Genomic DNA, 24,172 nt, shown 5'->3' on the forward strand with positions numbered 1-24,172 from the left:
CACACAGGGTGAGTGAGAAGGACAGCTGACTGCACCTGTAACCCTATATGTACATGAGCAGCTCTACTACAACCAAAGCAGATAGCAAAGGCTTTCTAGGAACAACCTGCTGCTAAAACACGCACTGGCAGGGATACAGAATTAGGAGTGAGGGAGAATAGAGAGCAGATCTCACATTGTTCCTTGCCGCCCTGTTTTGTTGCCTCTCTGTGTTCTCCCCATGTCTTCTGACACCTCTTCAAAGATAGTCCCTTGGGCTGGGCCACACCACATAGCACTTAGCATGGAGGTTGAAGCAAGAGGGACAATTGCTTCCCATTTCCCAGTACAGTATGTTACAAAGGGCCATTGCAAAGCTTGGCGGCCTGACAGTTTCATTAGCAGAGCACTGGCCCCTTTCCAAGCAATTCTTTCAGGTCTCATTGTTTGGTAGGAAACAAACAAGGAGAACAGCACTGGGTGGGCACACCAGAAGAGGGTCTAAAAATAGCAGGGCAGCACTAGGGAGCCAGGCTCCTTAGCCAAAGCTTACTCTAAAGATAACAAACCCCCTGTGCTAGTCTTCAGGAAAGGCATCAGTCATGTTATAACCACCTCAGTTACACAGGAGAGGGCTCCCCAGATGTCCTGATAATGTCCTGTTACACGGATGCAAAACTAACTATAAAAGTTGAAAGCAGTCTGTTAAGCTGTGTAAGTAATTGCAAAGCACAGAGACAATATTATTGGTTAAAGGCTGAAGTCTTTTGAGCACTTTCTGCTATAATTCATACCCAGTATAATTTCAGCATGAGTCAGGAAATAATATGAACCACAGATTTAGACAACGAGGTGCCAGAGCTAAGGCAAGCCAAGCCCTTTTGGCCTGTGATGGAGAAAAGATAACTTTGTGTCACCTTTGCCTGGAGGTGTTGAGACTCAGTGGGATTCAAACTAAATAATGTCGCTGACAGTACTGCAGGCTAGTGACATTTGCAAAAGCTGAGGTAGGGCAGGGGAGGGAGAAGTGTGGCAAAGAAGTCTGTAAAACCCATGCAACCTGGCATACTTCCACAGAAAATGCCTCCTGCAAGAATGGCCAGGGCCCAGGCAGGGAAAAGTTAAAGGAGAAATGTAGCTTTCTCTGAGGGACCATGTGAATAACTTCAATATCATTCATTCTGAGAGAGGGGGACTCCTAAACTTCAGGCAGAAGGAGGAATATTCCCACACAGCTAATTTCTCAGTCCAGTACTGTCAGCATTTGACAACACAGTGAGAAGAGCAAGCTGTTTTTTTACTTTACCTAGGCAGATACCTTACCAAAAAGAGGGACATGGTGCAAGACAGGAAGAGAAAGCATAAAAGGGAGAGAGGATATGGTCAGCCTTGCAGAGAAGACAATAGAAGAGCATCTGTGCAGAGCCACCAAAGCTTTCCCTATTGGGACTTAGCCCAGCAAGCAGGAATAAGAAACAACAAATGAGCCAGAGCTTGCCTCTTGCAGGGACACCTGGCCTTCCTGACCACAGCTGCTAGCACTCCACCCATCACAGCTGACAGCCCTCTTGCAGAGGTGTTGCAAGGGGGAGAGTTGGCTTTTGCAGACTTTATTTTCTCTCTCCTCTCTTCCTCCCATCAAATGCAATTTGTATTTGCCTTGCTAAAGGCTGAGAGAAGAGGTGAAGAAGCAGCCTGTCCTCACAGGAGAGCTATCATCACAGATGAACAGCCTTCATAGAAACTCTTACTTAAAGTGCTAGCTCTTCAGAGACAATAGATGGAATTTTAGTTGAAAGTTTGCACTGAAACTAGATGAAATCCTCTCGCAGAAAAGAAGTTTCTCACAAGCAATCAGCAGAAGATCCTTGAGCAAAAGAAGTTAAGTTTTTAATGATTTCTAAAACTAGAACCTAACAGGCTAGCTTTTATCCCTAAAATAGTGAGCACCTCTAGAGCTATCTGTGTTTTTTTTCCAGCAAACAGGATCATTACAAAACAGCCCTTTTCTTCTCCAGAAAGTAATCAAAACAGTTTATTGCTTGAGTGAACAACTAGATAAACTCATTTCTCCCCCGTTTCTAGCTTAGTTCCTATAATACAGATTCTTTCTCAGTCCTTAACCTAGCATCACAATTACAGTGCTGTAAGTGGAATGGACTGCTGTTTTTATGCAGTCAGGTTGACCCACAATTTCCTTCTCCCAGGGCAATGATTGGCAGAATTGCTAATAAGGGAAGGACATTCTATGGTATGAATACAGGCAGTGAAATGGAGAGAAATGATATTCTCTCCTTTGAGTACCTATAAACTTGGGCTAATCAGAAATTATGCATTTGGGGTCCTTTGTACCAGATCAGGAATGCTGTTGGCTAGTAGAATTGAAATCAGAAGACAGGGTTATGACCAAATAGTTTGTCTTTTAGTAGCACATGCCTCTAGCTCACCAGATTTCTCATTTCTGCTAGAATAGCACATATAAAGCCCTACTAAACTAGTGGGGTGAAAATGTGGAGGAACAGATAGTGAAAGTCTTCTGCTCTCAGGCTGTGATAGTGTTACTGCTGGAGGTAGTGACAAAAGGGTGTTAGAAGTGGTGGATCCACTCAGGCCTTTTCCCCCTCTATTATATCTTCTTAGGTCTAAAAGCACTGGCTGTGCTTGAGAATCCTGATTAGTACCTGTGTTCACAGGCTAGTAAGACATGAGAACAAATGGACTTACAGTAAGGCATTTCTCAAGGTCTTAGGTGCTATTGATTTGATTTTTTTCCTTTGCTTGTGGACTTATGACACCATTTTAAGCAAGCCATTTATTTACTACAGGCCTCTTTAGTTAGCTGGTTGGAAAAAAAAAAAAAAAAAAAAAAAAAAAAAAGGCAAAAACATTTCCAGTTCAGTGGGAGTGTTTTTTGTTATTATTTGTAGTAAGATAACTTGCTGAGGGATCACTTCTTTCCTAGGCTGCCTTCATGCTGCCTTGTTTGTACTCAGCACAGGGCTGTTAGCTGCCTCTTCCTTGTTACCAGAGAAGCTACTGGCAGGATTCTCTCAACAGGGCCTGTGTGAGTCTGGAATGGCTCCATGGTGTGAGATTAGTGGCCTTCCTGCCTCACCAAAAGAGTCATCTTGTTGGCAAGATGCTTGGAGAAGGTTCAGGGCATGCCTCTGAAGTGAGAGAAGCCTTTGCTAGCTGTGTGGCTGGTAGGGTAGAATTTTTGTCTGAATGCTTCTTTTATAGTACTGTTGTATAATCTTGTGCTATCAATTAAGTTTTTTCACTGGGAAATGTGTGCATTTTCTTTATATTGTTTGTGTAAAGAACTATTGGAGTCCTCAGTCAAGGATTAGTGCTCCTCTTTGCTAGATGCTGTACAAACACAGAATTAAGCAAGCATCACTGCTCAGAAGAGTGTATGTGCAGAGTAAGGGAAGGAAGATAGGTTCCTCACCTGTTTTCTTTCTGTGTACAAAATACCTGTGCAATGACTGTGCACAGTGGGAGAAAGTAGTCTGACTAAAAACAGTTGCATGTTTTGTAGTTGTGGTGTGGGACGTTGTTGATCAGTTGTTGATAACTGATTATCTTGCTATGCTAGATTACTTCAGCCTGCAGTCCTAACGCACTCCTAGACCCCCTGCAGCAGAGAGGACTACTCAGGCAGGTGGAAATGGGCAGCAGTGCATGTTTACTCCTACTGTGCCAATGACTACATCTGGTTCTGCAGCTACAGGTTCTTGCCCAAGCAGCAAAGTAGGAGGCCAAGTATCTTCTTGGTACTTAATCTTAGTGAGTAGGATGTTCTACTTGTTCTCTTCTGGCTGCTGTTCATGACATCACTGTGATGACATCACAGTACCATGCAAACTGGTAAATAGAGCCTTCTGGGTGTGTGTCTGTCACTTCTCTCCGTTAAACCTTCACAAGCAGGTAGCCAGCAGGTCAGATGTCTGGTAGCATGTGAGCAAGGGATCTGGGGTCTGCATCTGCTGGAGTCTGTAGCACCTACCTAAAAGGTTTTACTTGTTTCTGTGATGGGAGAGCAGTCTCATGGGGCAGATGGACATACAGAAGAGGGTGTGTTGCGAAGTGCGGAAAGAGGATGGTGGAAAGGGAGGTGAGAGAGCTAGGGGAGAGGGAGGAGATGGGGCAGGACAGGACTTGTGACTGGGAATAGGGTGAAATTAGGAACTAAGAATGGTGGATGTCCCAGGACAAGGGAAGGTGAAGGATAGCCTGGTAATTTGTTGTCTAACATGTACCCAAAGAAACAAAAGCCTCGGCGCCAGCCTTTAGACTTCACAATACATGCTGACTTTGGCCTATGGAGATGGGAGTAGACAGGAAATTGGGCTGGAGAGAGCCAGGAGAGGAAAGAGAGTATGTGGAGGGGTAGGGAGGGAGGCTGAACTGGCGTGTCAGGGTCTAACAATGCACTGTCTGTGTCAGGAAAACAGTCTTACTCGGTAGGGTTATTTTTAGGGGTCCATTTTTTTTTTCATTTTTTCCCCCTCCCTCCTGCTTCTTCCACTCCCCCTGCCTCCACCCACTCTTTTGTGCTGAGTGGCGCCTGGCAGATTGGTGGCGATTTTAAAGCTGTGGATAGGAAAGAGCTCAATACAATGAAGGAAATGCAGCAGGGAGGGGAGGGATGAGTACCTAGAAATAGCCTGTGTGATGCCTCCGCTGCGGCCCCTGGCTCTTAGAGGGGGGAAGAGATAAGTAGGCCTAATAGCTGAAGCTGGTCTCCAAGCTCTTTGACTGCTCCTAGGCCCACAGACACCCCATCTGTGAGAATGGAGAGAACTGTAAACTCAGATTAACTATCCTGTGCTCATTTATGTACAAAAGCTGGCCTGCCATACGCTCTCTCAAGCCAAAGTATGAGGCATCCCAGATCAACTGGCTGAGAAGATGCCCCACCTTCCTGCATGAATGTGTGGCCTTTGTGACTGACTTCAAACCCTGACCTATTTTGATAGGTTCAGAGGAAAGGATTTAAAGTAAATGTTGTGTGCCTTGACTTCCTGACTGGGGCTGAGGTGCTGTGGATCAGCTGGGCTTTACACTGCTGGTATCACAGCAGAGACTAGGAAGTAATCTCTGCAGAAAGCTTGGTCCTACAAGAGCTCTTGCTTGGCTTGGTCTTGCTTTTATTCTGCAGACTCACTTTTTCTTTTTCTTCCTTTTTTTTTTTTTGAGGGATGAAAATTACCCCTTCTTTTCCAGCTGTTTCAGCTTTGAACTCTGTTTTGCTTTCCATACTTCTGGGCCAAGCTTTTTTCCTTTTCTACTTTGCGTGTTCTCATCCGTGAAAGCTTTTCCAGGAGTGACACTGGTTTACTTCTTAACCCTGTGGCTCACCTTAACTATTGCAGGGTCTTTCCCTGCCTCTAACCTCAAATCTAGGCTGCTTTTTCTTCTTTTTTTTTCTTTCTTCTGTAGAGAAGCACATCATCCCCTTCCTTCAGAAAAATCCCCTGGCTCAGCACTGATTTCAGACTGTGATACAAAACCCTTTGTTTGCAAAGCCTCCCTTGTTTGCTTTCAGCTTACCTTGCCTGACCTCCTCCTTCTCCTCCTGGCTCAGGCTCCCCGGCCATTCCGGCTGTCCTTTTGCTGAACTGAGCTGTGCCATGGTGAAAGACATCCCCCTTGCTCAGCTCTACCTGGCCAGAGCTTTTCTGGAGCTGTTGGTGCCTTTGCTTCCTGGCAGATGTCATGAAAAAAAGGTCTTTTTCACCCAGCGTGCTGCACCACTTGGTTTCTCTAGCTCCCACTTACCTTGGCCATGATGTCCAGCTGTCTGGGTACGGGAAGCTTTGTGGAAAGTGGGGGGCAGGCAGGTGTGGATTTACCCCGTGACATGGGCGCACTCACAAGACGGGGCAAACCCAAGTGCTCTGAAGCAGTAGATTGAGGCCAGGCCCAGGCCAGCCAGTGGGGCCCTGGCTCCTGGCGCTCATCTGCCAGCCGGGGTGCTGGGGCAGCAGGCTGGAAATCAGCAGTGCCATTGAACAGCGCTACAGCACACAAAGCACGATCCTTCCCAGTTTTGTCACTAGTCCCTCTCTCTTCCTCTGCTTATCCTTCACATACAGATTTTTCTTGGGACTGGGCTGGCGGCCTGCCCCGCTGCGGCAACCCTGTGGCAGTAACTGGTCCCGGTCTCCTGGGTGAATCCTCCCCATGCCAAGCACCGTGCCCCAGCGCTGGGCAGCCCCAACTCAGCAGCCTGGCTGTTGTACCAGGAGCACAGTGCAGCCTCCGGGCAGCCAAAATCTGGTGACAGTGCTTCGTTTTCATGGTATTCACTGACAAAGGGTGCCTGCCTCTGTGGCTTCCAACATGGTTGAGTTTTTAATAAAGCCACCCTCTTCTGAAGACATCCTGTTTTGTGCATCAGATAGGTTTGCTGGAGGAGAAGCTATATTTAAGATTAGGGAGGTCGTGGAGGTGAGGGCTGGCCTGTAGTGTCCACTAGAAGTGGCGCCAGGCAGAAAGCACCAGGGTGGGGACTATGGAGATGGTCAGCGCTAGTGGGGCATCTCGTGTAGAGTGACTGAGAGGACCAACACTGCCCGCCTCAGTAGGGGAGGGAGGATGGTGTCTGCAGAAGGAAATTCAGGATTTTGAGGTCATGCGCCTTCAAGAAGGTGGGTTATTCATGGTGACGAAGCAGCAAGTGGTTCCGGAGCAGTGTTGGGATGCAGCCCCTCAGGAGGGAGCTGGAGCCCGTGTGGCAGGACATGCTTTCTCTGCAGCCATGCAAAGGGGCAAGCAGATGGGTTTCTTCTCCGACAGGAGCCAGTAGGTCGCTGGTATTGCTGGCACGCGGATTGGCAAGGCATCCAGACGTGTTTTGCCTAAGCCAGCCACCAGAGCTGTTTGAAGCACGCCTTGAATAAATTCAAGGAAGTTTTAAGGGTTCTGTGAGCATTGAGGATCCCTGAGAACAGGCGCTCATCTGTTTTCTTTTTTTTTCATCCCCCTCCCTTAACCTGGGAAAAAAGGGTGATTGCACATGCAGAGGAGAAGGTTGGGAGTGACAGACCAGAAATCTTCTTTCTTTCTGATATTCCTCTTCCTCCAATTCTTTCTGTGACCATGGGGCAAATTATTTCTCCTCAGTTATCTAGCTCTAAAATGAAGATAATCAGGATAATTGTAATGATAAACCATACAATGGGAGTTAAAATTTTTCAAGGTCCTGCACAGGAGCTTCTGGTGTGTTTTTTTTTCTTTTTTTTCTTTTTTTTTTCCCCTTGTATGTGATATGATAAGATCCCACCCATTAAAAAAAAAAAAAAAAAGTCATGAGATTATCAGACAGAACCTGAATGGCTTTTGGCAGCAATCAGATCACAATGGAGCCTTGATTTCTCTGAAAAACGCCACTTAGTAAAAATTGAGGGATGGAGAAGTGACTTTGCAGAGGAGAAGAAAAAGAGGAGAAGAAAAAGCTTCTGTGCTGCATGGTGGCATGAAGGTTGAGAAGGTAATTTTGTCAAGGGATTTCTTCTCCCCATTTCATGGTCAGTTTTCCTTCAAACCTACTGTTCCTCTCTTAAGTCAGCATATTATTGGTTTTTGGTGAAAAGCTGCATGTTTCTCTTCTTATTTGTCTGTTTTATTTTCACTGAAGCCCTACAGTTATAGTTGGCTTGGAGCAAGAGGGGGCAGTGAAGCCTTAGCAAAGGTAAATTTGCCCCCCTAAATGATGAAGTGTGTGACCCACCAGCATACTCAGTTCTGTAAAGAGTTCTGACTTTCTAGGATGAAAAATACGGAGAAAGCGCAAGCGACTGCTCTTACTGTAAGCAGAGGTACATGTGTCCTAAATGTAGGAAGGTGCTTGCAGGGGTGGGAGGTTCAGGGCCAGATGGGAAATCCATCCAATTTTTCTTCTTGTCACTAGGTACTGGGTGATTTCTGTTTCATGTTTCTAAACCTTTCTTCAGCTGAAGGGAACCTTTTCTGAGAGCTCGCTTGCAAGTATATGAACTCAAAAGCCTTAACGGCATCTGTTTCTGCTTGCCAGGAGGAGGGAGCTGGAGGATTCCCTCCTCCCCTCTTTTTAGTTTCCCAGCTTTCTGCTCCCTTCTTGCATTTTGGTTGCTCCAGCCTGTACCTCTGGAGAAGAAGGCAAATCCTGAAGTGGCAAAGTCGCATTCCAGGGCAGGAAGATGTCTTATGACAAAAGAATCAGTGAGCGCAGACAGACATTTACTGAAACCGTTCCTGCTCTCTCTTCCTCCCCAGCCCCTCCTCGGGCCTTTTCAAAGCCGAGCGTTTGTAGCACAGGAAGTGTCTGATCGCGAGCTGCGGCTCCCACTCGGAGAGCAGTGATTTCCTTTTAGGCAGTCCGTTATCTGTTGACTGTCAGGACAGGCTTTCCCTCTTCCTCCCCCTGTCCCCATCCGCGTCCCCCAACTCCTCTCTCCGCCTTCCCTCAGCCTCTTACATACACACACATGTACTTTACTGCCAAAAAAGCGTCCTCCGCCCCCCTCCTCAGTTAACTTCCTTTCAGCATTTTTTTTTAAACTGGATAATCCTAGGATTTGTAAAACGGGGGAAAGGAGAGAGAGAGAGGGGGGACGGAGTCAGGACAGGAAGCTGGCTTCTCATTCCTCTAACTGTCCGAAGGCAGGAGGAGGGAAAGGGGGGGGAGCCAAAGAGGAGCCTTGTGCAGGCTCTTCCCCAGTCTCTTTTCATTAGTCCTTTTGAACTTCCAGTCTCCTCTGAAAGCCGAGAGAAGGAAGACCAAACTGGGAAGTTTTCTTCTGGAAGCAGCAACAGAATTGCTGGCAAAACCCAGAGGGTGGCTGTGGAGGGTCCTGGGACAGCCCTGAGGGAAAAACGCCCTCCACCATCGCTTGCCCCCAACTTGCCAACTCCGATGCGGGCACTCGTCCACCACCCACTTCCCTCTGATGAGAACCCTTCCGGGCTCGGGCTATGATCTCTGCTGCAGCCGGCTGGGGAGCCTTCTCTCGCCCTGACCTTCCTCTGCCACAGGAGCAGCCCAACATCTGGTGGGGATTAATGTTTATTTCTCCGGCTGGACGTTGTACGGGACCCCTGATGTTACTCCCAGGGAGCGGGACACGGGCGGTGGTCTGAGGAGAAAAGTGAGCTTTTTGTTGCCTGGTGTGAGGCGAGGGGGGGTGGGGGGCAAGGCAGGAGGGGGGCTAACCTCTTTTGGGACTAAACTCATGAAGAACAAGGGAGCCAAGCAGAAACTCAAGAGGAAGGGAGCCGCGAGCGCGTTCGGCTGTGACCTGACGGAATACCTGGAGAGCTCTGGGCAGGACGGTAATTGCCTCTTTATTCTCACTCTGGTTGCGGAGGAGCAGAACGCGTGTCCCCTTCTCTACCGGTAGGACTAAAACGAAAACTTTCCCAAGGGTGAGGGCTAGAGGACCTGGAGGTGTTTTATCCCCAGGAAGTGGAGTCATTGCTTAATTACTCACAATGAATGAACAATCAGAAGATTGCTTTGGTGACGCGTCTGCATGACCCTTGCATGAATAGCACCGTGTGTGGGGAAAGGGCTGGATTAGGGCTCTCAAGCTACGTGAATGTGGGCAGAGATGGCCAGTCATACCTTGTGATGCCCTCTTCTTTCCCCTTGGCCTGGGGAAGGGAGCAGCAAGCTTTTAGGGAGCTAGGCTTGCAAATCAGAAGCATGCTCAGCATTGACTCCTTACAGGCATGGAAATTCTCCTGAAGTCCATGAGAATAGAGAGTGCTCCAGAGTCTGTGCAGGGGAACTGGGAATGTCCCATCTGCCTCTCCTTGATTCTGGCATGGTTCCCATGCTGTTCTTTTACTGCTGATTGAGAAAGGGCGCATGGGCTGTGGGCAATGGTGGTGGTGAAGCAGGGATGGGTGTGAGGGGCAGCTGAGCTAATATTTTTGTTTCCCAGTCTGTTATCTTTCTCTTTTGTCTTCCTCCTACCCCGATATCCCTCCCCTCAGATAGCAGATGAGAATATGGTAGCCCAGACAAGAAGTAACTGCAGTAAGATCAGAAGATTTTGAGTTTGAAATGATCAGTCTTGGATGAAGGAAGAGCAGGACATTTTTTCTAAGGGTCAGTTGATGAGAGAAGCAGTTGAGAGTTTGGCATACAAAAGAATTGCAATTTAGAAAGGGGAAAATAAATATATGCCTTTTCCAGTCCCTGATGTTAGCATTATGTTCCAGCCTGAATTAACTAACTCTTACCAGTGTCAGGCTTCTCTGAGCAAAAGAGCTTCTAGCAGCAATGTCAGCTTTGTATGGGGAGGGCCATACAATCAGGTCTTTCATTTGCTGATGAGCATGGCTGATGAAGTACAGGGTGGAATTGCACTGGCTGAGGGATAGACTGCATAATCCAGCAGTCCTTTCCATTGCACAGTGGAGAGACAGCACAAGTATCCCTAAAATAACATGTTATACGTGTGTGTTTGTTTAGATAGGAGGGAAAAACAATCATTCAATCTCCTTGCGAGTCAGTTGTTACAATTACGGTATCTTATATGTAGTCCTTAATGGCAATTGAATTGAAATAACAAAAGTAATGGACTTAATGGACTGTTATCACTTTGCCAGCACAAGACACAGATAGATAAATTCCATTCAGTGCTAAAATAGAGCTACCTTGGTGGAGAACAGTTTACCGCTGCTTACAGGAACACTGAAAAATGGCTTGTGGAAGGCAGGCACAGACCATATATTTAGTTTAAACAGCAAGGGGGATTTTTAGAGGGAGGAATATAATTACTGCAGTTGAAATTAGGCCAGGACTTTAAAATTTATTACCAAAAATCCCGTAGTTTTTTAAAAATAGTTTTTTGGCCACAAGAAAGGAGGACATTGTCTCAAATCTTGTTTGTGGGATGGTTCACAGTTCCAACCTACTTATCTCTGCTGTGTTGAGGAGCAGTGGCGGGGAGGGGGGGAGGAATGAAGTTCCTTTCCCTTCATAAAATGCTGTTATTTGCTGAATAGCATGTCCTGTTGCCCAACGGTGTGGCGTCCCAAAACGAGAGATTCAGTTGTTATATGTTATATTGAGAAGGTTGTAAGTTTGATTGGTACAATTTAAATTCTGGGGCCAGGGGGAGAAGCGGTGAGAGAATTACAGATATTCCTTGCTTTGCTGCTAGGGCTCTCAGGATCAATAGGAATGAACCAAATGACCTCTTTGGAAGAAATGAGGGTTTAGATGTCACAAGGAGGTTTCAAGCTTCCAGCATATCACTGTGGGGAAAAAAAAAATAGAAGAGTGACTAGAGTATAGGAGATGGTCCGTTTGGGGATAGATAAACTTTCCTACTAAGAATTATTTTCAGTGACAAGCCAGTACTCCTGCAGACAGGGGCTTTGTTGAGATATAGAGCGATAGTACTATCTAAAGAAGAGATAAAGTTATGTGTTTAACTGGAGGGATGCAGGCTGTAATTGTTCCTGCTTGGAAACAAGGCTACAAGACTGTTCACCCGTGTCTGGGAGAGATGAGGAGGGAGCAGAACACTTTGGCTGCTGTCCAGAAAACATTTTGTTGTGGACCTTTGCGAAAACAATTTTTAAAATGCACCCAGAAGGATTAACTGGTAAAGAAGATGAGGCTGTAGGACAGGCAGGGCACAAATCAAATTGGTTCTGCCTTCATGCTCAGGTAGGCTTTATGCCATCTTGCAGTGCTGCTTTGTGTAACTGGTCCTGCACCCTTGCATAGGCAAAGAGAAACGAGACCTACTCTGCTTGGTGCTGGGAGAGACATGGCAAAGGGAGCACTGGGGATGGCCAGGGCTGATGCAGGCTGTTCTATTTGGCTTTTTTCCCTTTGTATTAGTACACAGCCGTTGCAGTTAGGGGGTGCTGTGCTACTTGTGTGATCCTTTGCAGAGGCAACGGACAACTTCAGTCCTTACATGCTTGTGGTTGTTGAAGAGCAGCTTGTGCTTTCTGTAAGGACCTTAGTCCCTGTGTCCTTGCCAAATTCCAGTGGAGAGAATTATGTTCTGCTTAAGGTATCAGCATTTCCTCTCCTGTCATTTAACTGTTTGATAACTTGCGATGGAGTTTAATAACTTTAGAGACAGCTGCATTTCTGTGAATGGTGAAAATATCCTGCCATCTTCCTTACTAAAGGTACCCCAGACTCACTTACAAACAGCTTTAGGATTATACGATAAAATTTGTGGCAGAAGTACAAAGTATTTAAGAGTGGTGAGAATGGCAGGTACAGAGGGGGAGCTGAAGAGATTAAAAATGAGATACAAAACCTTTAGCCCATGAGCTGACTTTTCAGATATAACACAGGTCAATGGTGACAGACAGATTTTGTTTGTCTGGAAGCTGGCTTGAACCTCAGATGTATTCAATTTACTGTATTTCAAGTCAGTTCCTGTCACTACCTCATTTGACCCTACTTGGCCTTCTTCTGCTGGCAGTCTCAATACAGAGATTCGTTATGCCCTTTGTGGGGGCAGACTGTTATCGGTGCTCCCAAACATTTAAAATCATGAGTCAGGCCACAAAAATCATGAGATAAAATAAAGACCAGTGCTGACTTTTTTCTGCTGTTTTCTGAAACTTTAATGTACATCCGAGTCATGTTTTCAAGCCTTTCTCTACTGCCAAGAGGACTAGAAACTTGGGGAAAGATCAGAAGTACTTCCTCCCCACTGATACTCTGAAATAATGTCTTTAATACCAGTGGATTTGAGGAAAAGCTCACATAAGACATGATAAAAGAATGGTGGTTGGAAGTACTGTTGTGTAAAAGACTTCTGATTTAACGAAGTACTTCTATCTCTGCTAGCACTGAACTTATACACAGAGACAAGTGATCTTTTGGAAAGTCAGAGCTTCTCTAGAACGCAGGTTTTGAGCATAGATAGGCACCCTCAGCAAATGCTAGAGGGTGCAGGAAGAAGTTAGAGCTAATGCTCCCTACTAAAACATCTTGTGTCAAACATTAAGTGCTGTGCTGGTGCAATAGAGCTAAAAAATATTAGCTCTGAAGGATTAAAGTTAGAGCCATGTTTTGGCCTCATAGTAACCAGTCAGGGTTTCAGAGGAGAAAAGCATATAGTGCCTCTACTGCAGTCAGTGGGAGCTGCATGTCAGGCCCCCTGTTCTTGTAATAACAACGGTAAAATTTTATAGTGATGGACGGGCTAGCAAAGAAGACAAGACTCATGGCTTTGCACGAACCTTAATTGGGTCAGGACAGTCTGGACTGCTTAAGAAAAAGGTCATGAAGAGTAGTCGAGCAGAAGTGTTGCGGGACTGAAAAAGATGGGAGGAGGGAGGGATTAAGCCAAAATGGGTGGTATTCCCAGTTTTTCTAACTGGAAGATCAAGACTGGGATATTAGATACACAGGTTGGTACCACTTTTATTTTTTCAACGGAAACTGCCATAGCATCTGTAAGAGTTGGACTACACTAATAAAAGATAGTCCAGTCTTTTGTACAGGAACCACTACCAACCCAGATGCACCTTGGCTTCATTTGTTTCCAGCCAGATAAGACTCAGATGAAGGCTGAATATTTTTCTTCATTTTTAAAATGATGGTGTCTAGACTCCGGGATGAGTGGCGCTACCAGGACAACAAAAAGTCAAATCTCGTATTAGATGGCTTGTTCTTAGACTGCAGGTCAGCTGCGTGTCCTAGCTTCCACCATTTGCTGGAGGGTTAATCCTGCTGCTGCCGTACCACTCTGTGGTTTATTGCACATCTGTTTCCTGCCTGATGTTGTCTGGTTGGGATGCAGTGAGCTCAGCTTTTCCCCTTGACCCTCTCCCACACTCTCCGCAGTTCCCTCAGTGGCTCTCATCCTCAGTGGGTAGCACCCAGAGCACTTTCTATCTCTTTGGTTATTGGCTTTGTTTGTTATTCACTGTAGCAATCAAGCCGCTTCATTAAAGACTTTTGAAAGAGCTCACCGCTTGAGGCTCCTTGCCATGGCAGAGAGCTCTGATGCTGCTGCAAAGCTGGGCTGGCCGGCAGCACTCTGTGGAGGCAGAGGAGGAAATGGGAGCTGTGTTCTGCAAATGCAGGGCAGGGCAAGGCAAAGGGTGACCGCTGTTGTAAGCCCCTGGATTGTAATATGGGGAAGGAGATGGTTTCTGTCAGTGGGAATCCCCTTCAGCTGGGCAAGGCCAAGGAGCAGGGCCCTTTGGGGAGACTGAGCCATGAAAAGGTTGACATAAAGCCATCTGGGGCTGTAAGTATATGGATGTGGGGCTCATGGTGGTTCTGCTTTTGAGATTTAGCGCTATCATGTGGTTTCACTGCACTGTAACTATTTGGAGGGAGCCAGAAGCACTTTCTTCTCCCAAGGAGGCAAGGTCTGCCATCAGATGAAGAGGATGAGCTTCTGCTTGTCTCCTCAAAATATAAATCCTTGTTGTCTGCTGGCCAAGGTTAGTGTTGCAGCCCCTTCTCAGGAAAGTGGAGGGGTTTCCTCTCGTGGCAAGGCTAGGATGGCAAAGGAGCCATCACTGCTCTTCCCTCACCCAGAATACAAATCTTCTCACAGAGAAGTGAGCCAGCTGCTTGGTTTGGGGCAAGAGCAGTATTGTCTAATGCAGAGGATATCTGCAAACACAGCCTGCTAAGGCGGACGGTGTATTTCACACCTCTCAAAACCACTGCTGCCTGTCTGATGACTAGGGCAAATGCAGATGTACTGGTTATGCTTGGACCATGAGTTCAAGCTTTCTTTTGTAGCTGTGAGGGCAGAAGACTTCTTGAAGCTGAGATGTTGATGTGACTGTAGAAATAAAACTAATGCAGGAATGTTAATACAGCCTATTTTGTGCCTGCTTTGCCAGGAACTTGCCCCTTGACCAGTAATGTATATAGAGGGGGCACAGATTGTTTTCAGCATGTTCTAGTTTAGAGAGCAAACTGCTCTGATGCTGAATTTCTCAGTGGCAGAGACTTTCGGCTACATTTTGGGAAAATGAGCAGGAAGATTCATTATTCTTTATGATGCAGACACAACACACCACCTCTTCCCAAGCTCTTTTCATCTAGGTCTAAATCCTTGGTTAGCTCACAGTCCCCAGTAGTCCTGGCTCAATTACTCACCTTGTGTTGTTTTTGCCAGACTTGACCTGTGCAACCCCAACCATTTCTCTCCACTGCTTGTCACAGTTCCTCCTGGCTTTGGGTTGACTCAGGTGGGAGATAAAGGGCTCAGACCTGATCTGTCTTCGCCCTGGCTGGTGTGTTGCATAGTCTCACACTGTGATGTGGTCATAGTGGCACAGCTCATGCATCCCCCTCCTCAGTTAGTCTGCATTCACCCTGATCCCTTGATAATTTACCTCCAATAGTGACTGCCACATCTATTCATATCACTTCCTCACAGCTGGGCTACACCATACCTTGCGGTGTGTGTAGCCCATATGATACTCTTCTACTCTATGTGATTGTACCATGTCTGCTTCTGCCTTGTTACAACTACATTTGAATGAAAGAGAAGAAAAGTTTTATTAGAACACTAACACTAAATGAAAAATGTAGTAGTACTGGCTTGCACTAGCTCTCCAAGCAGAATCTTAGCCATTCTTGAGAGATGCTGTAGGGTAGGCAGGTATTTCTGAGGAAAACTAGTAATAATAGTGCAAAGGAAGGGTGGCCCTGGATGTTCTTCAACCGTTTTGGGACAACTCTTAACATACTAGCTTCTGCCTGATATTGATGTTATGTATTTTGTTGTGAAGTTGCCTCATCCATATTCAGATGGATAAGGAGACCTGCTATTCAGGAAGAAAATAGTTTGCTTTGAGGACAGGCTCCCCTTGAAGCCAACTGTGAAACCTGCTGCCCAGATGTGAAGCAGCTTTGCTGGGTCATGCAGCTTTCCTTCCTCACGCTCGTACGTGCAGCTGCATATGTTTGTGGCATAACAGTGCTCAGGGATATGCGTGTGGGTGCCTGCAAGTCGCTATCACTCTAAGTGTATATTGGCACGTCTCTTGCCTCGCACAGTTTAATACTTAAGCGTTGCACAGTGCTATTGCATTTCTGGGTTCCTAGGTGGAATTAGATGCTGCAAATTTATGTATGTGTCACTAGGAAAGATGCATCTGTGTCTGCTTAGTATATTTCTTTTCAAGCCACTTTTCCTGTGTTGATGTTTCCAAGTGAATGTATGCTCTTACTTTTGGTTAGCAATGCATGCAGAAAGTCCTGAAGGATCATTAATGACAGCATGGAGGAAAAAGATGAGGGCATTTTTAAAGTCTCCTTGGAAAAATGAAATGTTCATTTACTCTGTTACTGAAGGATGAAGAGCTGCGTTCATCCTACTCTCAAAATTAGAAACTATGGCACTGGGGATTTCTATCTGAAGAACTGACTGACCTAAAAAGATTTTTTTTTTTTCTTTTTTTGCCAGGTTGCTTTCAATCCAGATCAATTCCTTGACCTACCTCACTCTAAGGCTATGCAAACGCTGGTCCTCCTGCAAAGGAGACAGTGGCAGGGGTTGGGAGAAGAAGGCCTCTTGTGCTGGCTTGAAGGACAGTAATCATCTTTTTTTATCAGACATGCTGCTGTAGTCTGTTCTGAAATTCACCCTGCTGATATATCATGCAGCCCCATGACCTGCGCTGTATGGGAGCTGTTCCTGGCTGTAGTCATGTGGCATTTAAGGCAGTGTCCCCTCACCTTTGTGATGAGAAAGAAAAGGGACACACAGGCTTTGAACTTTGGGGGTAGAAAAGCGAGAGGGGGGCTGGTGACACAGCAGAGCAGAACTGTGACAGACAGGGCTCTGCCACAAGAGCTGGGGGTGTGGGTAACTCAGTGGCCATCCAGGGTCTGCCAAGGTATGTGCAGGAGACAGAGTGAGAAACTGCGCTGCCAAAATGGATAGTGTGGGGGAAATTATTAAGAACATAGAGGTGCTTTCCCTCCCCCCCCCACTTTCACAAGCAGAACATCATGTTATGAGTCCCAGATATCAGCCTCTATGGCAACAAAGTAAGAGCAACAAGACACTGGGAACAATGGGAGCAGCAGCCATCTGTCTGCTTCTGATACTCTGCTGTTCTTCCTTGGTTTGGATGATGTTTGTGTTACTTCCTCAATCTGTTTCTGGTTCCTAGGAGCTGGATTTGGTGTCCCTGTGGCACACTTTACTGCAGTTAAAACATCCGTGTTGCAGGCTCCCTTCCTTGCTGTGCACTGACTTTTCGTTGCTAGCACGGTGCGATTAGCAGAGAGCTGTTCTGTGCTGCCTCCTGCTTTACATTTCCCTCACCACACGCCGCAGCAGGCGCATGTGTCACTCGCATGCACTAGCCCCGCTTTGATCCTGCTTCCCCCCTACCCGGGCTAACAGCATGAGTCATGTGTCTTGCGTGCAGATTCTAGATTAGAAAGCGTATTTTGATTTAGCAAATGTTTTCTCTTTCTTGGTAACAGCAGATTTCATCTGGACTTGCAGCAATGAGGACTAGGGGCTTCAGTGCCTGTGATATCATAGCTCTCAGACCTAGGGAAATATCTGCAGTGGATGAAATACTGGCACAGTAAAAGGTGTATGTATTACATAGGCTGTTACAGAAATGTTGAACAAGTAGTTTGGGAGATCCCCAATTTTCTGCAGTTCGCATTCAAAGTTTTGATGTTGGCCTGGTTCTAGTCTGGGGAGCTTGTGACAGGTAAAATACTAAAAAGGTTACATCTGTAACCAGGGCTTTGCATATATGATGTGGTTCTGCAGACACAACATTTGCTGGCAAAATCATGGCTATGCCAAAGGTTTATGTTCCAGTGTTTTTCCTTTAACTGTAATGGGGAAAATGAAAACAGCCTGTTGGTAATAGTATACCCTGCTCTGAAGGGCATGGGGTGAGGCAGCTGTCAAACTGACTGCTCCCATCATTGCTTCGACTGGATCTCTGATCTGCACCAGATGTAGTTTTCCTGAGTGTGAAATACAAATGGAAGATGATTAAAGGATGGTGACCTGTCCAACTCCAACACTAGTCCTAAACCACAAACAGGGTGCCAGATACACTTCGTCAGAGCTTTGGTACAGAAACCTATAGATACCTATTACAATATAAATACTGCTAACAGGTTCTACTGATGTTTGCTTTCAGGGCAACTAATGTGTCCTTGTACTTTCCACCCATCCCCAGAGCCTTAAGCCCAACCATCCTTTGTTCATATGCCAGAGCCTTCAGCTTCTCGGCTGATAACTTCAGTGAACGTGTTTTGCATTGTCAACAAAAAAATCTGCAGCCTGTTTACAATGGACACAGACAGAGAGCAGTGTAACATAAATTGAATTTAGTGTTAAATTAAATAATGTGGGGCAACTGAGCTGACTGTATTATTAACTTTCATACTTAATTCAATAATGTAGCTCTCTGTTTTCTGTGTTTATCTGAGACCACAATCAGACTTTCAAGTCTCCTGTACCAGTGTGACTGCAGATATGAAAGTGCTTACCATAGGCTTTATATGTAGCTTGTTGCCCAATGCATAGGCCCTTACATGTAATAAAGTTAAAGACACTGATACTAACCTTCACCCTTACCCAAGTGTCGCATCAATGCTGCTATTGTGCATGTGAGAGAGAAGAGTTCAACTCTCAACAATACAAGTCTTCTAGCGCACACCACTTCAGCGGACAGGGAAGTCCCAGTCCTCTCCCTCTTCAGTATCTCTCTTTCCTGCCTTGAACACAATTCTGCAGCTGGATTAGATTCCCTCTGTTCAGCCTGGTGGAGGCACCTTTTCACCCTAACAGTGCACCAAAAGGAAAAGAGGAAAGCACACTTTTGCAAATAAATGCCTTCAGTTCTTTTCCTCCAGTTGCCCTACTCCCCCTTTGGAAGAATGATCTTGCCTAGATTCAAACCAGCATGTGCCCATCCTGGTGCCAGCAAATGATGCCATGCATGACAACCCCGGTCCCAAGCAATGATGGGTTGGCTGGATAGCCACTTGGACTGAAATAACTTAGTGCACATGTGGAAAGAGTTACCCTAGCAGCAGCAGCAGAAACTGTTGCTAATAATTTAGACAGTTTCTATCAGGCCTTGGTCTTCTAAGCCAGGCTGGGAATATGCAATTGGGTCAGTATTAAGGATCCTTTCTGCCCTGGTTAATGCTAAAAATGCATTGGCTTTCATAAAGGGCTCCTATTCTTTAATGGTTTCTGCAGTCTTGCTGCTGGCCAGCTCAAACAAATTCATGTATGCTTTATAGAATACGTTGATATGCTGCATTTTATGAAAGCTGTACAGGCTTAAGGGAAAGTCTACACATAATGCTGTGAAGCAGCACACCTTTCTTAAGTGGATGGCTATATAGCCCTCTTGAAGATGCTGTGCACAGACCAGGGAAATTGTAGCTCGACTTCTCCCTTTTGTGGTGGCTGTGTTACATTGCCCTTCTCCTGCACAGGGACTGGCCAAGGGCAGGGAGATCCTACACCCTAGTGTGTGATTCTCAGCTGTGGCTGCTGTGCTCGGAAATCTGCCCTGAGCAGCTGAGTGGGGTTTGTAGCCATTTATCTCCAGCTCCTCTCTCTGCCCTCTTCTACACTTACGCCTCAACTAACTAAATGCCTTTGGAAATGCTATTATCTCCTGTGCTCTCTGGGGCCAGAAGTAGCTTTAAGATTTATCATCTGGAACAGGCGGCTTTGTTTAGTTCTGTAAAGTGCAGAACAGTTAAAGAAAGAACAAAAACTAATATCTAAACCAAATGTAAAGCCCAAGGTATATCTCATGCCCTTTCTCTGCTTTCTCCCATCTGTGACTGCAGTGTGCATTTGGGTTTGTAACACGATTAAGTACTGTCCCATGGTGAAATGGTTAAAGGAGCTGTACCTGCATCTTGGAAACAGGGTCTGAAGATCCAAATGGCCAGAGAACTTTCCTGATATAACTTAATCTGTTTCTTACAGCGTGACAGGAGACCAGGTCAGCTTCTCCAGTCAAACTTCATTTATAGAATACCACCCTGGTTTTCACAAAACACAGCAGCATTGGCACCGTCTGTTGTTCTGAAAGCTGCCGGCATGCTCACAGACCTTCCATAAACGTGCAATGCAGGGCTCAGAGTGGGAGCCAGGCTAGATCTGTACAGTGGCCACCATCTATATTCACTGGTTCATCAAAAAATGCTGGTTTAGCAAACCCAGAAAACCAGGTATTGAGGAAAAGGGTGGGGTTCGATAATCTGGATCTGAATATTTCAGCTGGGATATTTTTGACACTGTTAGTATTTTGTATTTGCCATCTCCATCAGTGAATGTGATTGACTGCTGTGGCAGACTGGCAGTTTGGCAGCATCACAGGGCCAACCAGCATGTGGAGACCCTTTGCTCTGTGTGCAACTAGTGCTTGTTTTTCTATTCATCTTTCATTATGGTGCTGTGTGCAGTGATGGCAGTTAAACCTCAGGAGGTTCAGAGGTGTGATCAGGCAGGATAAGCCCTCCTTCTGGACCTCTGGTGTCAGTGCCTCAATTTGTGTGAAATAAACAAGCTGGCAGCAGGACTGAATTGCTTTCTTTACTCATGCAAAATCCAAGTGAGGGAACAGCTTCACCATTTAGCTCTTTCTCTTCTCCTCCTAGTGTTCTCCACCTGGTATTGCATTTTCCTCACTGTTTCTCTGGTCAGGTAATTTTAGATACATGAGAGACTAAATGAGAACAAACTCCCTTGTAAGATTTACTGCACCTTCTGCTTCTAATCAAGCCAGAAAAATAGAGCAACAGACTTCCTTGTATAATTCTGTTCTCTCCCTTCCAGGCTCGGCTGGAAACCAGAAGTACAACAAGGTAGAGGAATGCAACAAAAAAAGTTAAAACAAATGTTTTGGATCCTCTAAAAAGAAAGTGGAGTTTAGCTTGAGGCAAAGGCTCAGGGTTACAGAGAGTGCGTAGGGGATTCTTCCTTATTTCAAATGTTTTCAGTGTCTCCATACTTACTTGTTTCTTTCTTTTTCTTCTTTTTTTTTTCCATTTCAATAACTTTATTGGCAGGATGGCAGTATGCATGTGTTGCCAAAGTCAATACATCAAGCGTCTGCGCCTAAGGCGGGCTTAAGAGCAGTAAATGGGAAGAGCTGGGTTTGATCTATTGAGTCCATTATTCTTCCTTCCTGGCTCAATAGTGAGTGTCAGTCACATACTGCTGCCCCAGATGCGCTGCGTAAATCCACAAAAGGAGTCTGAGTCAGAAAAATTCAGTTCCAGGCACCAGTGGCCTGGATTTGGGGGTCCCACCTCAGACTCGGGGTAATCTGAACAAGGAGGGAAGACCTTCTGCAGCCCCATCCGCAGAAGCGCTGGGCCTAGGTGACTCTACCTGCAGCACCCAGGGTCCAGGAGGTGGCACACACAGAGTAGCAGTGGAGGCAGCTCCCTGCCGTTGCTAATAACCGGGCTTCGGAGACAGGGAGGGAACCAGTGTAATAAATACAACAGAGGGTTAGAAGTTCTAATTAGTCCTCATTTCTAGCCTTCTAAAATGACCGTCTGTCACTCTGCAGCAGTAATGAGATTTGAGAAGATTAACTGGATACTACTTACGACTCCTAAACATGGCAGCTAAATAAGCACGCAGTTATTCAGCCTTAAGCTGTACTTACAGCAATTAGACCCCAAGCAGGCTTATGTCTGGTTAGTGCTTGCACGGGAGTTGCCCAAGATGACCTGCTGCATGAGCATAGTGGGTGATTCAGGAGATGGCAAACTTACAATCCGTTAGTCAAGTTACCACCCTGGCATCATGTAAGGAAATGTTACTGTTTGGATACGGACACCTTAAAAAAAGTCTACCTTTTGTTTCGAGGGGATGGGGACTTTTTAACATATGTACATTTAGTGCTGCTTCTTTTCCTTTCCACAAGCAGTTTCAGTCTGAGCCATGGTTTATTTTTGCTCAGTCATGTAGTGGGGCTCTGCCTAGTGCAGCAACTGCCACCTCCTAGCCCAGAGGAGGGTGGGGAGAGTCTTGTTTTTGTAATTTGTAAAGCATTTCAGGATGTAAGGCACTCGTTAAATTACTGATGTTAGCTCTTGGGCATTAGAGACGGGCCTGAACTGCAACTCTGGATCCTAAAGGCTTTGAGGCTTGTCCCTGCCTAATAAGGGTGCCCTACGAGGGTTTTTTCATGCATCTCTTACTTCAGATTTGAACTCACTGCGGGACGGTGGAATAATGTAGCAGATGGACCAAATATGATAGCAAGGCTCTTTCCTTACAGGATTATATACCTATGAAAAAAAATTGAGTGAGCATAGGTAGAAAAGGGAAAAACAAACCTGAGGGCTTGCTTGGGAGAACAGGAGAAATCTGGAAAACGTTTTCCTGCCCCTTGCCAGAGATATTTTGTAGAATATGTAAAATTTTCACATGTTTATCATTCAGGCTGCTTCGGGCGCTGCCTCAAAGTTCACAGGGAACTGACTCGAGACAAAAACCTGTGTAAGGCAGAAAAAACTTCTCTGAATTTGACGAGGGCTGTGTGTGACACATTGGGGCTTGAATGGGAAGTATTTGAGGGGGCTTCTGCCTTCCCCTGCTCTTCCACAAACCGTGCTCTCCTCCCTGCGTTTATTGCTGAGGAAAGGAAGGCGCACGGGCCATCTCTGACCCTCTCCTTCCTTCGGCCGTTTGCATGTTAAGTGGCTCGTCCGTATGAGACGAGCTGCGGCCCAACAGAGCCGCGATTCAGTGGCTGAACAGTGTCCAATTATGCCGGGCCGGGGAGCGAGAGGCAGGCGCCTGGCACGTGGGCTCCGCAGCTCCGGCCAGATGGCTCCTTGAACTCACTTGGCTGGGCCAGTTACGTCGCTTGGGGAATTTGACGTGTGTCAGCAGTTTCAGCTGAGCACTTTTGCGAGCTACCAGCAACACAGTTGTCTGAAACATTAGGAACAAGTCCCTCCCCGCCTCCAGCCCTGGGCAGCGCCGTCCGCCGTGGAATGCCGTGAGTGGAGGAAGTTGCAAGTGATTTAAAAGGGGCATTGACACTCACTTACGAAATGAGTTTTTGCACCTCAGCCTGGCTTCCTTCATCCAGCGACCAGTTTGGTAACTTGTACGAGCTGTTGATGTAAGCAGCTCATAATTGTACCTTTTGTTTTTCATTTAAAATCCCTGTTCATACTTCTAGAAGGAAGGCTGAGTTGCCCAGATTTGTGTTTGAATTGCACAGAGCGAAAGAGGTGATAGGAGCCACACCAGTGGGACACCACAGCCTATGACAAACTGTTCCTGCCTCTGCTTGACTCACTAGGAGACCTCAGGCCACTCCTCTTTCCATGTCCTACTTCCCCCAGTAGCTAAATGATGCTGGTATCATCTTTTTTTTTTTACACTAAATTCTCACTATTATGATTATTATTAAATGTGAAAGGTCCCAGCTATGTGACTTGCATCATCCAATACTGAAAAGCAGGCCCTCGCAACTGTGGACAGTGTCATATTGGATCACAGTGAGGGAAGAAAAGAATGGCACTCACCCAGCTTGCCTGTCTCAGGCAGGCCCCATAGCAGGGGCTTCAGGGGGAGATGTGAGGAATACCATGGTGGCATTACAGACCTAGAGAGGAAGGCTGCTTCCTCTTGCTCTTGAGTTAGTGGCTACCCTATGCCCTAATATGTGAGGTTTTAGCTTTGAGCAGAACATGACAGCCATTTACCAGCTAACCTCTGGGGCTAGGAAATGGAAAAACAATGCAGCATCTATCTGAAATAGCAGAAGGGATTACCTAAACTGGAATTTGGCCAGGATACTGTCTTTAATTCTGCTAATCTTGGAAAACAAAAAAAAAGTGCTACAAGAACTTTCTGCAAGACTGCAATCTTCATTTTACAGCCAGTACTTTAGGAGGGAGTGGATGCAATAGCACAGCTTTCTCTTTGGTCCTCATGGGACATGGTTCATTACCAACTTATGGCAAGGACTGCCACCTACAAGTCACCAGCAGCAAGTTTTGGTTTGGGGGCAGCCCTAACCTGAGGCTGTTCATAGAAGCTAATAACAATGTTTCCAAGGAAATGTCTGGGAGAGAAGAAGCATGGCGGAGAAACAAAAAAAGCAGACCAGAAGGAATGAGTGGGGAAAGGGAATAAGGACAAAAGTAGGATGGAGAAAGCATGTGAGGCAATCCTAATATGCTTGAACTGGAAGAGGG

General features: G+C 46.1%; 1 protein-coding gene across 2 annotated transcripts in view; it reads left to right on the forward strand.

Moving 5' to 3' along the window:
- The first annotated feature begins 9,173 nt into the window (after positions 1-9,173).
- The window catches only part of ARHGAP31 (Rho GTPase activating protein 31), a 64,624-nt gene continuing 49,625 nt past the window's right edge, over positions 9,174-24,172 (forward strand). For both annotated transcript variants that reach the window (XM_062595402.1, XM_062595408.1), the window contains exon 1: positions 9,174-9,297. In XM_062595402.1, coding sequence (XP_062451386.1) covers positions 9,198-9,297 — 100 coding nt within the window. In that variant the 5' untranslated portion in view covers positions 9,174-9,197. The remainder of the gene's footprint in view (positions 9,298-24,172) is intronic.

The sequence above is a fragment of the Rhea pennata genome, chromosome 1, assembly GCF_028389875.1.
Source record: "Rhea pennata isolate bPtePen1 chromosome 1, bPtePen1.pri, whole genome shotgun sequence".
Classification (NCBI taxonomy): domain Eukaryota; kingdom Metazoa; phylum Chordata; class Aves; order Rheiformes; family Rheidae; genus Rhea; species Rhea pennata.